The sequence below is a fragment of the Jaculus jaculus genome, chromosome 12, assembly GCF_020740685.1.
Source record: "Jaculus jaculus isolate mJacJac1 chromosome 12, mJacJac1.mat.Y.cur, whole genome shotgun sequence".
Classification (NCBI taxonomy): Eukaryota; Metazoa; Chordata; class Mammalia; order Rodentia; family Dipodidae; genus Jaculus; species Jaculus jaculus.
The window spans coordinates 26884833-26899030 of record NC_059113.1 but is presented as its reverse complement, the minus strand read 5'-3'; the positions used below and the strand labels follow the sequence as shown (position 1 = coordinate 26899030).

The window sequence follows — 14198 nt, the reverse complement described above, 5'->3', positions numbered from 1 at the left end:
ATTATTTTTATTTATTCTGATCTTGAACATCCATACCTGTTAGAAATTATTAATTCTGGTTGATTTTTGTAGGCTCTGAGATTTTCTATATACAATGGTATTATATATATTTCCTAATCCTTGTTTTTTTTATTTCATTTCCTTACTTTATTGAACAAGCTAAAAACCCACAGTATGGGCTAGAGATATTTCTCAATGCTTAATTAAAGGCACTTGCTTGCAAAGCCTGCTTACCTAGGTTCAATTCCCCAGTACCCATACAATCAGATGCACAAAATGGCACAAGTGTCTAGAGTTTGTCTGAAGTGGCAAGAGGCCTGGTGTGCCCATTCTCTCTCTCTCTCTCTCTCACTCTCTCTCTCACTCTCTCTCTGTTTACAGATAAATAAAGAAACAAAAAACCTCCAGTATGATTCTTAACACAAATGATAAAATCAAATAGCTGCTCTTGTCCCTAGCCTTGTCCTCAGAACATGCCCATTCTCCCTCTCTCTCTCTCTCTTTCTCTCTCTTGTGTTAAATAAGTAAAAATAAAAATAAAAATATTTTTTAAATGTATTTTAATAATTTGAAATCTCTTTCTATTTAGAGACTTGTTTTGGTCCAAAATATTCTCAGTGAACATGTGTTTTGCTCAAGTAGGTAAAATGTTCTATACATGCCAACTAGCTTAAGTTAGTTCTCTTTTTTATACTAATTGTATATTTGAGGAAAAATGTTGACATAACAAGCAATGTGTTGTCAGTTTTTTCTTTCATTTTGTGAGTTTTACCTTTATGTATCTTAAAGGTATGTTATTAGTCCCATTTTTGAATAACCATGTCCTCTTGATGAGTTAAACTTTATGTGACTATTAAACATTCTCTTTAGTAAAATCATTTCCTCTGAGGTCTTCACTTCATAATAATAAAGCAAGTCTCACTTCCTTTTTATTAGTATAGCACATGCTTATTCAGTAGTTTGTTTTCTTTCAAACCAGGTTTTATACAGATGGAATATAGTAAGCTCTTGGTTCTTCAGTTTGATATTAAAATGTTGTCTTCAAATTATCCTACTTAGACCATGGATATAAATGTGCCTGCTGATCTGTAGAAATGGCGTAGCCATTAAGGCACTTACCTGCAAAGCCTAAGAACCCTTGTTCAATTCCCCAGGGCTCATGTAAGCCAGATGCAAAAGGGGCACATGTGTCTGGGGTTCATTTGCAGTGGCTAGAGGCCCTGGCATTCTTTTTCTCTCTATCTGCCTCTCCCTCTCTCTCTCTTTCTCTCTCAAATAAATAAATAAATATGCCTATTGATATGACTGGGGCTAAATCTATCATCTAGAGAGTTTTTTTCTGCTTATTCCACTGTGGACTGAGTATATCTGTATACTTCAATCTTGTCTTCTTTTTCATGTGGATTTTATAAAATTTATCCTTAATATGACAGCTGTGGCCATTATCTTCCCCTGGCCCTCCAATACAATTTCACAAAGGAGTAATGAGCCTTGAGCCCCACTGGGTGGTAACAAGCCCTTCTCTCATGTCAATGAGACTTCCTAGGATTGTGACTTACTTCCTGTTCTGGGTGGTATTTGGCATCACTCAAAGGCAAAGAAGCCCAGCACAGGTCATGTCTCTCAATACTGCCTGGCAAAGCAAGGCCATTCCTCATGGGCCAGGGTAGGCCACTTGGAGAGAAATAACTGGCATCCCGCCATGCCCAGCTGGGATGGGATTAATGGAACTCTAATGAGAACAACCCCCTGCCCCAAAGCAGTAACGAACAATCTATAACAGAAGCAAAATGAGTAACAATGACAACAGGCCAACCTCAGACTCATAACAAACCTGGACTTATGTCTCCACATAGTGGAGTATAGAAAACATAAGATATATTTCTTCATTTCAAATATAGAAAATTATTAACATAAGATAAATTATTAACATAAGATAAATTTTTCTGTAATCATTGCTATATCTACATCTCACAAATTTTAATATGAAGTAAAGAGTAAAGTCCATTAATATTAAAAAATGAACTTGGTACTTATAAAAAGTAATTCTATTTCTACGTATCTTCAAATTATATACAACATTAACAATATTATTGACATCAGGAAAATGACAAAAATCTTAGAAATACATATCAAAATATCTATAAAATCTTTGTAGAAAACTAAAAATTTTCCATAAGACTAAAAGAATGCTTTGGAAAATGGAGGAATATAATCATGGCCATTAATTGGAATGTTTCACATAAAATACACACATACAAAATTGTAAATAGGTCAATTCTCCTCAGACTGATCTATAGAGTTACTTTAAACCCTATAAAACCCCTAACAGATTGTTTACAGGACTGGACAAATGTATGCTAAAAGTGTTAGTTAAACTAGAGCAAAATTGGCTATCCATGTGACACAAAATAAAGCTGTATTCCTCTTAACTGAGTGTGGGTTGGTTCACATCTATAATCCTAGCACTCAGGGCACTAAGGTAGGAGATCACCATGAGTTTGAGACCAGCCTGGACTGGAGAATGAGTTCAAGTCACCCTAAGCTAGAGTGAGGCCCTACCTTGGAGGGAAATAAAATTCCTAATAGACTAAAATCAAGCCACAATTAGCCTTTTGCACCATATAGGAAACACAAAAAGAAAACATTTACAATATTAACCATAAGAAATGTGAATTTTTTAAAGCAGCTTTAAAAAGGATTTATAGCTGGGCATGGTAGCACATGCCTTTAATCCTAGTCAGATATATGAGGACATGAGGATCGCCATGAGTTTGAGACTACCCTGAGACTACATAGCTCAGCCTGGGCTTGAGTGAAACCCACCCTTGAAAAAACAAAACAAAAAACCAGAATTTATAAAGAATATTTCTCAGACTGAGGAAAGTGCTCAGTGGTTAAAGGTGCTTGCTTACAAAACCTGCCTGCTTGGCTTCAATTCTCCAGTATCCACATAAAGGCAGGTGTACAAAATGGCACATGCATCTGAAGTTCATTTACAGTGGCAAGAGGTCCTGGTGCACCTATTCTATGACTGTCTCTCTCTGCTCACAAATAAAAATAAAATATTTTTAAAAGAATATTTCTTGCCCGGCATGGTGGCACACACCTTTAATCTCAGCACTCAGGAAGCACAGGTAGGAGGATTGCTGTGAGTTTGAGGCCACTCTAAGAATATATAGTGAATTCGAGATCAGGCTGGCCTAAATCAAGACCCTACCTTGAGGGAAAAAAAAAGAATATTTCTTATTCAGATAAAGATTCAGTTACTATGTGGATATTCAAATCAGCCTCAGAAAGTACCAATAAATATTCCAATGACCAGGAAAGAGAATTACAGAACAAAGCACATAAAAGATGTGCAAGTTCTCTCTTCATCCAAAAAGCACATGAAGATGGCAGTGACATTATTTTATGTGTATCAGCCTGGCAAAAAACAAAGAGTAAGAAGATTGATTGCTGGTTAGCAAGTTCTCCCACACATGCAAAAGGAAATATGCACAAGCTAACTTTAAAACACATATATTTAGAGAAATATACAAATACTTACATATGAACACATGTGTTATGCTTTGTTAAGAAACTTACTCTGAGTACAATTATAAAGATGCAGCTCTAATTTATAATTAGAAAACAAATATTTTAATATAATGCAGAAAATACATAAGGATAAAATATACATAACCAACTTCACCAAGGATTTTAGGAGCCTTGTAACCAACATGTAAAGATCACAAGATAAATGCCATGTTTATGTTGGTCAAGATCCAGGCTATCATGAGTTCACTCCTATGTATGCCATGGGCTGCAAGCATCCTGAAATGGCTTAACTTTTGACATCTCAACCTCTTCATTTATGAAAGGAAGCAAGTTTAGAAACAGATATCAGTCAATCCACCATTGATGGACAACCAGAAAACACAAGCCTGAGCAAAGCTCACAGTCAACAATCAGAAATGAAGACTGGAAGTCCCTCAGCCAAACCACAGCATTGTCATACATCACATTTTCTTTCTTTTCTTTGTAAGAACACCAAAACATTATTCTTACATTAATAAATATGCGATGTCATGAGGTCTCAGAATAAGATAAGGCTGTTTCCACTCCAAAAACCTGTACAATAGTTCATCTGCCTCACCATCAGTTGAAATCTTATTTCCATCTGACCACATCTCCAGTGATGACAGGACAATGGAGACCTTCAGCTGGGCAAACACCTGAAAACAGAAGGAATAGATACATGCAAAATTAACCTTTGTTATTTTATAATAACCTAGAATAATTCTAGTCTTTCACAAGTCTACACTCAAGTTATATGAATGGCTCACTTATTCAGAAACATCACATCAACATAGTTCAAATAATCATTTCAAAACAACAACAAAAAAATAATATGAAAAGAAAAATACTTACCGAATTTACAAGACTTATTGCTTCAATGATTTTGGTTGTTACCACCATGCTATCAGAGCCAAAGTAATTATACTGAAAGAGAAATAATTTTATAGCAAAACACAACTCATGAAATGTTTTACTTATTTTCTGTATACTTACTATCAAAAGTTTCAAGCTGATATAGGGCTCAATAGTTCAAAATAAGACATTAATGAACAAGACTCCCAGTATGAGACTACTGCAAAAAACCACACACACTCACACATATACACACACATACATACAAATACACTTCATCTATACAAACACATATATGCATACATGTACACACTCACTGACATATATATATGTATATATAATAGAGACACACAAATGCAGTTGCACATACACACATATACATGCACACATATGCACATTCACAAGCACATATGTGCACACATGCATACATATACACATCCCTATATACACACAGCAAGTGTAGATGTGTGTTGAGATCTGAATAAAATATAGCCTGCAACTACATCAAACTCCACATGTCTATACGTCTCTAGACTTCACTATGACTTGATACTTCACAAGGCCCTCAAATTAAATGTACTCAAAACTAAACTCAACTAATTACCTATCCACACAAAAATATCTATGCTCACATTGTTACTTCTTTAGTGCCTCTCCATATGGCCCCTAATGGGATGGAGTACCCACCCTCCTACAAAGTGTAAGTAGGAAACTATCTTATGCAACAACAACCATCTCCAATCAGCTAGGCTCAGCACAACTGTATCATAATCAACCCTACATTTAAAAACACCTACTTGCATATTTTCAGTGTGTGTCTCCATGTCTGTCTCCTTTATTAAACTGCATTTTTGTACCATATGCATACCTCAATTATGGTGGTGGATTAAATGGGCTAAAATTATGCAACGATAATCTATGTAGTCACTGGAGAAAATATCAGTATTATCATTCATTTTACACAATATTTGTGAACAAAGACTCCATAACTGACTTAAGGTTTGCTTAATTAAAGAATTTACAAATATGCAGGAGCTCATAAAAAAGGAACACTTAGTATTTTGTGGTCTGCAAAAGTGGCAGTTTAGACAATAAACTTTTAAAACAACTCTTGAAACTTTATAACACAATTCTGAAATAAAATAATTTTCACAATCCAGAATATTTGCTAGAAACAATAATATTTATTAGAAATATCTCAATATTATTTGAAATTTCTCAATTTCTCAACATTAGATTTATATCAATAAATAGATATTCCCTCTGTTCTTCTCCAGCCTTCTAAAAGACTAAGTACTGACATGATCTTTCTCCAATCACTCCCATGTCTAATTTTGACTCTGGATTCTTCACAAGCCCCTACAGCCCTAACAAAACTGGTAATGAGAATTATTCATGTTCTCTGTGAAGTTCTCTAAGTATGGTCATCAAATGTTAACCATCTGACTAAAACTTGAAAAATACATCTATCCCTATTTTCTGAAGTCATTAAGTTTTGAAAAAAATAAACTCACATGATAATTACAAACTAAATAACCTCCAAGGTGCATTGTTCATGAAAATCAAGGATCTAGAAGTATCTTTATATAAACAAGAGAGTAGATAAAATGCACTGCCAAAATTGCTTTACAGAGACTCGTATGCTAATATAAGCATAAATCTGCTCTCACCATTGCTGTCTCCATAAAAATTTTAAGGGATATGACATTCTCTGAACTCTGTACTGCCTTTAAGATTTCCCTAACATAGAACATAGAAGCTCTAACACTCTCTCCTTGATGAAACGGCAACATTAAATCCTAAAATGTAAAGAACCGTTTGTTTTTTTTCAAATTTTTATTGACATTTTCCATGATTATAAAATATATCCCATGGTAATTCCCTCCCTCCCCACCCCCACACTTTCCCATTTGAAATTCCATTCTCCATCATATTACCTCCCCATTACAATCACTGTAATTACATATATACAATATCAACCTATTAAGTGTCCTCCTCCCTTCCTTTCTCTACCCTTTATGTCTCCTTTTTAACTTACTGGCCTCTGCTACTAAGTATTTTCATTCTCACACAGAAGCCCAATCATCTGTAGCTAGGATCCACATATGAGAGAGAACATGTGGCGCTTGGCTTTCTGGGCCTGGGTTACCTCACTTAGTATAATCCTTTCCAGGTCCATCCATTTTTCTGCAAATTTCATAACTTCATTTTTCTTTACCGCTGAGTAGAACTCCATTGTATAAATGTGCCACATCTTCATTATCCACTCATCTGTTGAGGGACATCTAAGCTGGTTCCATTTCCCAGCTATTATAAATTGAGCAGCAATAAACATGATTGAGCACGTACTTCTAAGGAAATGAGATGAGTCCTTTGGATATATGCCTAGGAGTGCTATAGCTGGGTCATATAAGAACCAACAACAAAAATCATCATGCTTTGCAGGGTTATCAGAAGTGTTGGTGTGGTGTTTCTGTTGGCATATTCCTATACTGCACTATCTACAGCAGGAAAAAGGAGGCAGGGATTTTCCAGCCAGGGATACCATAAATTCACACCAAATATTGAAAAAAATCAAAGAAAAATCACAACACCTACCAAAGCTTTGTCCACCACAATATGCATCTCTAGATAAAGTGGAGGCAAATTTTGAGAAGACAATTTGGGCTGGAAAACAAACAGCAAAAAAATTGTAAATTTCTCATAATTCATTCATTAAGAACTCTTTATTAAAGGATGGATTGGCTTGTAATGAGTGGATGTTAATGTACAGAGCTGGAAGCTGCATAGCATGAAGCCTACTAATAAGAAAATTCATTATGAGGCCATCATTTGTCACCCAATTGATCTATAGCTTCTAATTCAAGAAATGTGAGCAAATAGAAATGGTTGCATTTTTAGCCAACTCTTTCTTCTGAATATCCAAAATGGATTAAACTTCTCCTTTACAGGTTATGTTGAAGTTGAAAGTTGCAAAAAAAAAAAAAAAACAGTTTCTTTCTCTTTTATTCCTTCAGGTATGCATGCACTCTGTAATGACTGAAGTTCCTTTCATGGAGAAGTGGGTGTCCCCTCTTATACTGCCTGCCACTCCTAATCTTGGGCCAGAAGTCTACCCTGCAGTAAGAAGCAATTCAACCCATCTCCTGAAATGGGAGGGGTCAAGGCATTGCTTTAAGGGGAAAATGGAGCTGCAGAACTTTGAAAAAAACATATTGTGACCCCAACACACCAGCCCAGCTCTCTGTGTCCATGAGGATGGTGGCCCAGTTTCCTAGTGGGGCACATAGGTATCGGAGATGGCAATACAAACTCGTTCTCAGCCAACTATGGAGAGTGTTTTGTACTGTCCAGTGATGTCCTAGAGTCTGCTGAGGGGGTTCATCTGTCCTCTCTACCTTGGAACTCCCATAGCACTGAGAAAACTTGTGGGTGGTGTTTGGGAAAGCATTTCAAGACAAACACACTAGCTGTCACTATCCAGAGCACGGGGTGTACAACAGGCAGCCTGCAAAGGCTGGAAAGGACATACTGGAAGTGGGGAGGAAAAACAACAGAGAGAGTGTTGCAAAGAATGCAGAAGTTGGGACCAAAACCCCAAGGTTGTTCTCTGACTTTCAAATGCCTCTGTGGTACATGTGTGCCCCAACACACACACATGAAGAGAAAGGGAGAGAGAGAGAGAGAAATAAAAACTAAAGCCAAAAAGAAGACTACCTGGGGAAAAGAAGGCAACCAGTGGGGAAGAGGGGAGTGCTGATGAAAACAAAGTACAATGACACATGACAATGTCAGGATGAAGCCCTTTACTTCATGTGCTAATCTAAAAAGATTAAGTTAGCTGGCTGTGGTAACATGCACATTTAATCCCAGCCCTTGGTAGACAGAAGTAGGAGGATTGCCATGAGTTCGAGGCCACTCTACGACTACATAGTGAATTCCAGGTCTGCTTGGGCTTGACTGAGACCCTACATTGAAAAAAAAAAAAAAAGATTAGTTAATTATATAATGGAAGAAAGGAAAGGAAAGCCCATTTTCTGAGAGGGGGGAATAGGAAGAACATTCAGTATTAGACTTATTCCACAAGAATTAAATTAATTGTTTTACATGTGCTCACAGAGCTCAACAATATCATGAACAAAAAAATAAAAAGGAAAGGGGTAGCTGGGCATGGTGGCACACGCCTTTAATCCCAGCACTTGGGAGGCAGAGGTAGGAGGATCGCTGAGAGTTTGAGGCCACCCTGAGACTGTATAGTGAATTCGAGGTCAGCCTGAGCCAGATTGAGACCCTACTTCAAAAAACCAAAAAGAAAAAGAAAAAAAAGGAAAGGGTGGTGACAGGTGCTGAGCTATACTGTGTCATCACAGTAGAATGACTCCAGAAGACTGTAATACACTGTGCATTTTAAACAGCTAGACAAAGGGACTTAAATGGGGTTTTTAAACCACAAATGATAAATGTTTGAGAAGATTGATTTGTTTACTTTGATTCAAACCACACAATGTGTACTTGCATCAAAATCTATGGTTGTCCATAAATATGTATCATTTTTATACTTTTATGTATAAGATTATAAGTAAGGTTAATTTGAATTTTAAAAACATATTTAATTATTTGTGAACATTTATGGGTCCTTTTCAGGATCTCTAGTCATATATTCAGAACTGCTTAGAATATTCTTAGATCTCAATCTAAAAGAAGTATTAGTGCTTAAGAAAGAATTCTGGAGCTAGAGAGATGGCATAGAGGTTAAGGTGCTTGCCTGGGAAGCCTAAGGACTCAAGTTCAACACTCTAGGTCCCAAATAAGCCATATGCACAGTGACACAAGCCTGCAAGGTCTTACATGCACACAAGGGGGCGCATGCATCTGGAGTTCAATTGCAGTGGCTGGAGGCCCTGGCACATCAGTTCATTCTCTCTCCCTCTCTCTCTCTCTCTCTCTCTCTTGCATTTTAAAAATGGCAGTCTGTTGGGCTTGCCTCAAAAATAAAAAATTAAAAAAAAGAATTCTGGTACTGTGTAAACAGTACTACCCACTTCCACCATCACACTCTGTAAAGACCTTGTTCTCTTGGCCCACTGTGCCACACTGTTGTCTAAATGTGCCCTTTCATCTTCTACTGAACAGCAAGTCCTATGTCTTCAGAAACCAGTCCGCCTACTGAAAATTCTCAAATTCTGTGTGGCCTCCCTCCTCCCTAGATAGAACGCCATTGCCACATAAAGACACAGCTTCTACTGCCTCAGGCAATGCCATTCTTTTTAGCTAGATCCATGCACCCACTTGTGCTACTGAACTTCTTGGCAAAGGAAGAACCATAAATAACTATAAGAAGTAATCAAGACAATCTGAAAGGAACTTTCTATTTGCTTCTTTCTCTACCATTTGCTTTCCTCAAACACTCCAAATAGTGATGTCCTGGGAAAACCAAAGCCTCCCTACCTGCTCTTGCCATGTTTCAAACAAACAAACAAAAAAAATACAATTTTGAAGATGTAGGTGACCAAATCTGAATTCATCACATGTAAAAATCTGAAAATTGTGTGACTCCCCAAAGACAGATTTGAGACAAAAGTCGTACGCAACTGATTTCTTAAGGGGATGCTACCAGGACAGACCAGTTAAGAAATGAAAGCAGAAGACCCACAAGTGTAGCACTGAATATTGTGCACCACAACTTGTACAGCAAAATAATAATTAATGTAATCAAAAGTGGTAACTGTAAAGACTAGTGTTGTCTCAAAACAAACCCCAAACTCTGGAGTGTCAGTTATGCCTCAGGATTGCCCTGACTGGTGGCAAAGGACTGAGGTCTAGCCAGCACAGCACTGGTACATGGCCATCCCACAGAAGCCTCAGAAACCTCAGTGTCCAGGACTTATGGTTCTTGCACTTCTGGGAGCTGAAAAAAAATACACAACAAAGAGCAAGTGTTCCTCCTTCCTGCCTCTGAGCATAGCCCAACCGTGTGCAAAAGTCAGGGCAAGCTAAGTCTTGCATACCTTGCATATCTTGTTTTCCATTTGGTGCACTACGTTATTTAGGTGGTTATAACAGAGACAAAAAAATAATAACAGTGGAATGGAGTTCATTTATTACATAAAAGTGTGGGAATAGATACTGATTCCTTTAAGAATCCTTACAGTGCATTATGAGTGAAACTTTCTCCTTTATCTGAAGTGATATGGTACCATATTTATCCTTGTGGACCATGATTAGATATAGAGATAGATAGATGATATAGATATAGATTATATAGATAGATATAGATGGTATAGATAGATATAGATATAGATATAGATATAGATATAGATATAGATATAGATATAGATATAGATATAGATATAGATACAGATCTCCACACTCTAACCAGCAGGAAAGGGAAAAGAAGGAGAATATAAGGCTATTTCCATTATAATTCAATCCAGAGGTGACACATTATGCCTGCTCACATACCATTTGTATTATTTTTGTAAGACGGCCCTATCTAGATGCAAGGAACATTGAGAAATACAGGAATTTGTTTCTTTTTAAAGCCAATCTAAACAAACACTGGGAACAATGAACACTGCAACACACTCTTGTGTAAGCTACACATATTTATGTCAGCTGTGCCTGGACCTAACAACAGTCCCTTTCATAAATGAACTTACAAAGCTAGGCACTTTTACAGGGTATGAACAGGACAATTCATATGGGTATATCTGGCAATTCTCTGTGTGACAGTTTAGTTATATAAATTAATTAGTGCACATAAGAACATAACAAAAGAAACAAGAATTGAAATTGGTGGTAAGAAGTAAATAATAAAGTGTGGCAAGAAGAAAAAAAGGGCAATGTATGATTTAAAAGAAAGTACTGGATAAATAAGATTAGAGGATTCAATATAAAAGAATATGTACTATAATTGCATAATAGACTGTTTAATCTTTAGTAAACTAGAATAACTGTTTTAAAGATAAAAAATAATATAAAAAACTCACGTTTTCATTTACAAAAATTTCAGAGTTCACTTGTTGGTTTTCTAAGCTTCTGCTATTTTTGTCCAAACTTTCAAGTTCATTGTTTTCATTGCCTGATTTATAAATGACATGCTGAAATTTAACTGAAGATTCCAGAGGCTGAATTCCATAAGAAACATCTTCAAATTGAAGTGTTCCTCTGCGAAATTAAGGATAGAATCTTAGGTGCTTTTAATCAAATTGATATTATGAAACTGACAAATTGATATTATGAAACTGACAAAAAGAAAAAATAGTAAAAATATAGAATGTTTTCAGTCCATCATTTTATTCCAAACTAAAAAGGAAATGACTTCCATAATCCACAAAATCAGCCTTCCATTTTATTAAAAAGGTAGTAGAACCTACCTGTCTGGTTCCTGGGAACACAGCATTACAATGACTTCTAAACCACTGACTAATTAAAGAAGTAACAAGCTGAAATCTTGATGAATTTCTCTCTGATTGGCAGTAGTTTGGAAAAATGACTACATGGCCTTTATAATAAAAAAAATACATCAGCAATTTTATTTATAAAAGCAAAATTTGGCCGTGATTGTGAAAGTATATTGTTAATTTTGTTTAAATACACAGTTGGTATAAGAAATGAGAAGCATGATTCTAAATAGGAGTGCTGGTTCCATTGTCAACTTGATCTGGTTAGCAATGCACAGACATTCCTCTTGGCTAGGTCTCTACCAAAGGATTGACTGAAGGAGGAAGGAGGGGGCGGGGGGCTTCATGTAAAGAAGCTCTGGGAGAAAAGAGCCCCTTCCTCCACCTGGCTGCTGGTGCTGCTTGTTGGAGAGTGCCTTCACCATACATGCGTCTCTCCTGTTCAGCTATCCTCCCTCAGCATCAGAAGCAAGTTTCCTCAGCTTTCTAGCATGAACTGAAGAGCAGCAGCTCTCCAGAAAGCCTCCAGACCTTCAGTGCTGAATTGGAACTGCTGAGGCATCCAGACACGTGGACAAGCAGCTACTGGGTTACTTAAGCCTGCAGACTGCTATTGTTACACTGTCTGCAAACTAATCCAATAAATTTCCTTTTGAGTACAAGTCTTTCTATCAGTTCTGTTCCTCCAGAGAACCCTGACTAATACAAGAGACAATTTGTAAAAATACCCTTCTCTAAGTACAAGGAGCAAATATTTTTAAGTTTCAAGTCTAAACCAGGCTTTCATGTAGGAAGCACTAAAAACAGTTGTGATTTGTGAGAAAAAAAAAATGTCTACAGTACAAAGCAAAGCCATTGAATTTCCTGACAAAATAGAAACCTCTTACAGCAGCAGAGTTAAACAAGTAAGTCTTCAAGAGTTAAAGTTATATTAATACATATGATTTTTAATCAATGACTAATAGTAATAAGAGAAAATTTTATACACTAGGGAGACCAAACCTACCAGAAACATAGAAATGCCTTTACTTAGAAAAGAGAAGGAGCAAAATGAAGACCAATGACAATGTGTTTGGAGTAAGATGTCATTTATCCAACATAAGAATTCTCCAAGAGCTATGGAAAGCTGTCTTTTAGACGTGACATGGCCGTTACACGCTACTAGTTTCCTGCACTTGCATGAGCTCATCAACATTCCATCATGGGTGGAGAGAAGCCCATGAGACCCCGCTCCACACAGAGGAGCCACTGGCAGTTAATGCTGCTGGATGTGGAGAGCCATGTTCTCCAGTGGTGCAACCACTGCTCAGTTGCCCAAACTGCTGTAAATAATCTCTAGCTCATGCTCATGCAAGGAATCCTAACTTTACTCAGCACAGGGGTTTGTACAAAGAAGAAAAAGACATGAAAATGGGAAGGGGGTTAGTCAGGAAGCAAGGATTCAGAGGGAGAAAAGTAAGTGAAATTATCAAGAGTAAAATTAAAATAAAAAAAGAATCCTCCTGCAGCTGTCCATGGAATGTAAGTGGAATGAATTCAAATATCATAACACGCCATTCTGCCAACAACTGCAGATAACAAACCTCAGACCAGAGCACGTGCTGATGGTGACAACAGAATTTGGATAGCCTTCGACATATCCTTGATAGTAGCACACAGCCTAGAGGGGAAAAAGGAAATGGATTACTGAAAAATTGACAACACTTTCTAGTGACTTCCTGCTTCCAAACTTGTTAAAACAGTCTCCGTATTGTTCACAGGCTACACAATTTACATGAGTTTGTACAAAGTGACACTAAGACAAACAGTCTCCATATATTAGCCAAGATACACACTACTCATTTCAGATTATGGCTTAGGGTTACTGCTTCCAATGTATCCCCTCATTTTACAAGTAAAATTATTTTCAAATACATAAATGTGGGCCATCAATTCAGAGGCAAAATTTGCATGCCACGGTGTCATTAAAATTAAAATCTGCTGTTAAAAGGAGGCACACGGAAGCATCATGACCCATAGAGAGAGATCAGTACACTGTGCCAGCACAAACCAAAGGATGACTCTGAAGCTAACACAAGACAGACTTCAATGTCAGAAGCATGACTAGAGACAAGGAGGAATATCGAACCATGCCAGGAATCCTAATCCCCCAGGAAGATTCAAACACTCCTAACTCATGTGCACTAAACAAGACGCTTCAAAATTATACAGCCCAAATTGAAGATTTTAGTAAAACCAGAATATGCACAATTGTATTAAAATATTTTAAACATAAATTCTCTAAGTAAGTAATAAATCAAGCATGTAAAATCTGCAGATTTGAATAGCAAGGTTAGCAAAGGAATAATTAATATATGCAGAACACAACCTAAAAGGTTTGGG

The 14198-nt window shown here is 36.9% G+C and overlaps 1 protein-coding gene across 1 annotated transcript in view; it reads right to left on the bottom strand.

Annotated features, from left to right (window-relative positions):
- Positions 1–14198, bottom strand: part of LOC101600783 (disintegrin and metalloproteinase domain-containing protein 32) — a 117432-nt gene that overhangs the window by 87708 nt on the left and 15526 nt on the right. Inside the window, exons 5-9 of the mRNA XM_045130575.1 lie at positions 13400–13476; positions 11403–11580; positions 7012–7080; positions 4414–4485; positions 4051–4217 (exon numbers count right to left, since the gene is read on the bottom strand). Of these exons, the coding sequence (XP_044986510.1) occupies positions 4051–4217; positions 4414–4485; positions 7012–7080; positions 11403–11580; positions 13400–13476 (563 nt within the window). The remainder of the gene's footprint in view (positions 1–4050; positions 4218–4413; positions 4486–7011; positions 7081–11402; positions 11581–13399; positions 13477–14198) is intronic.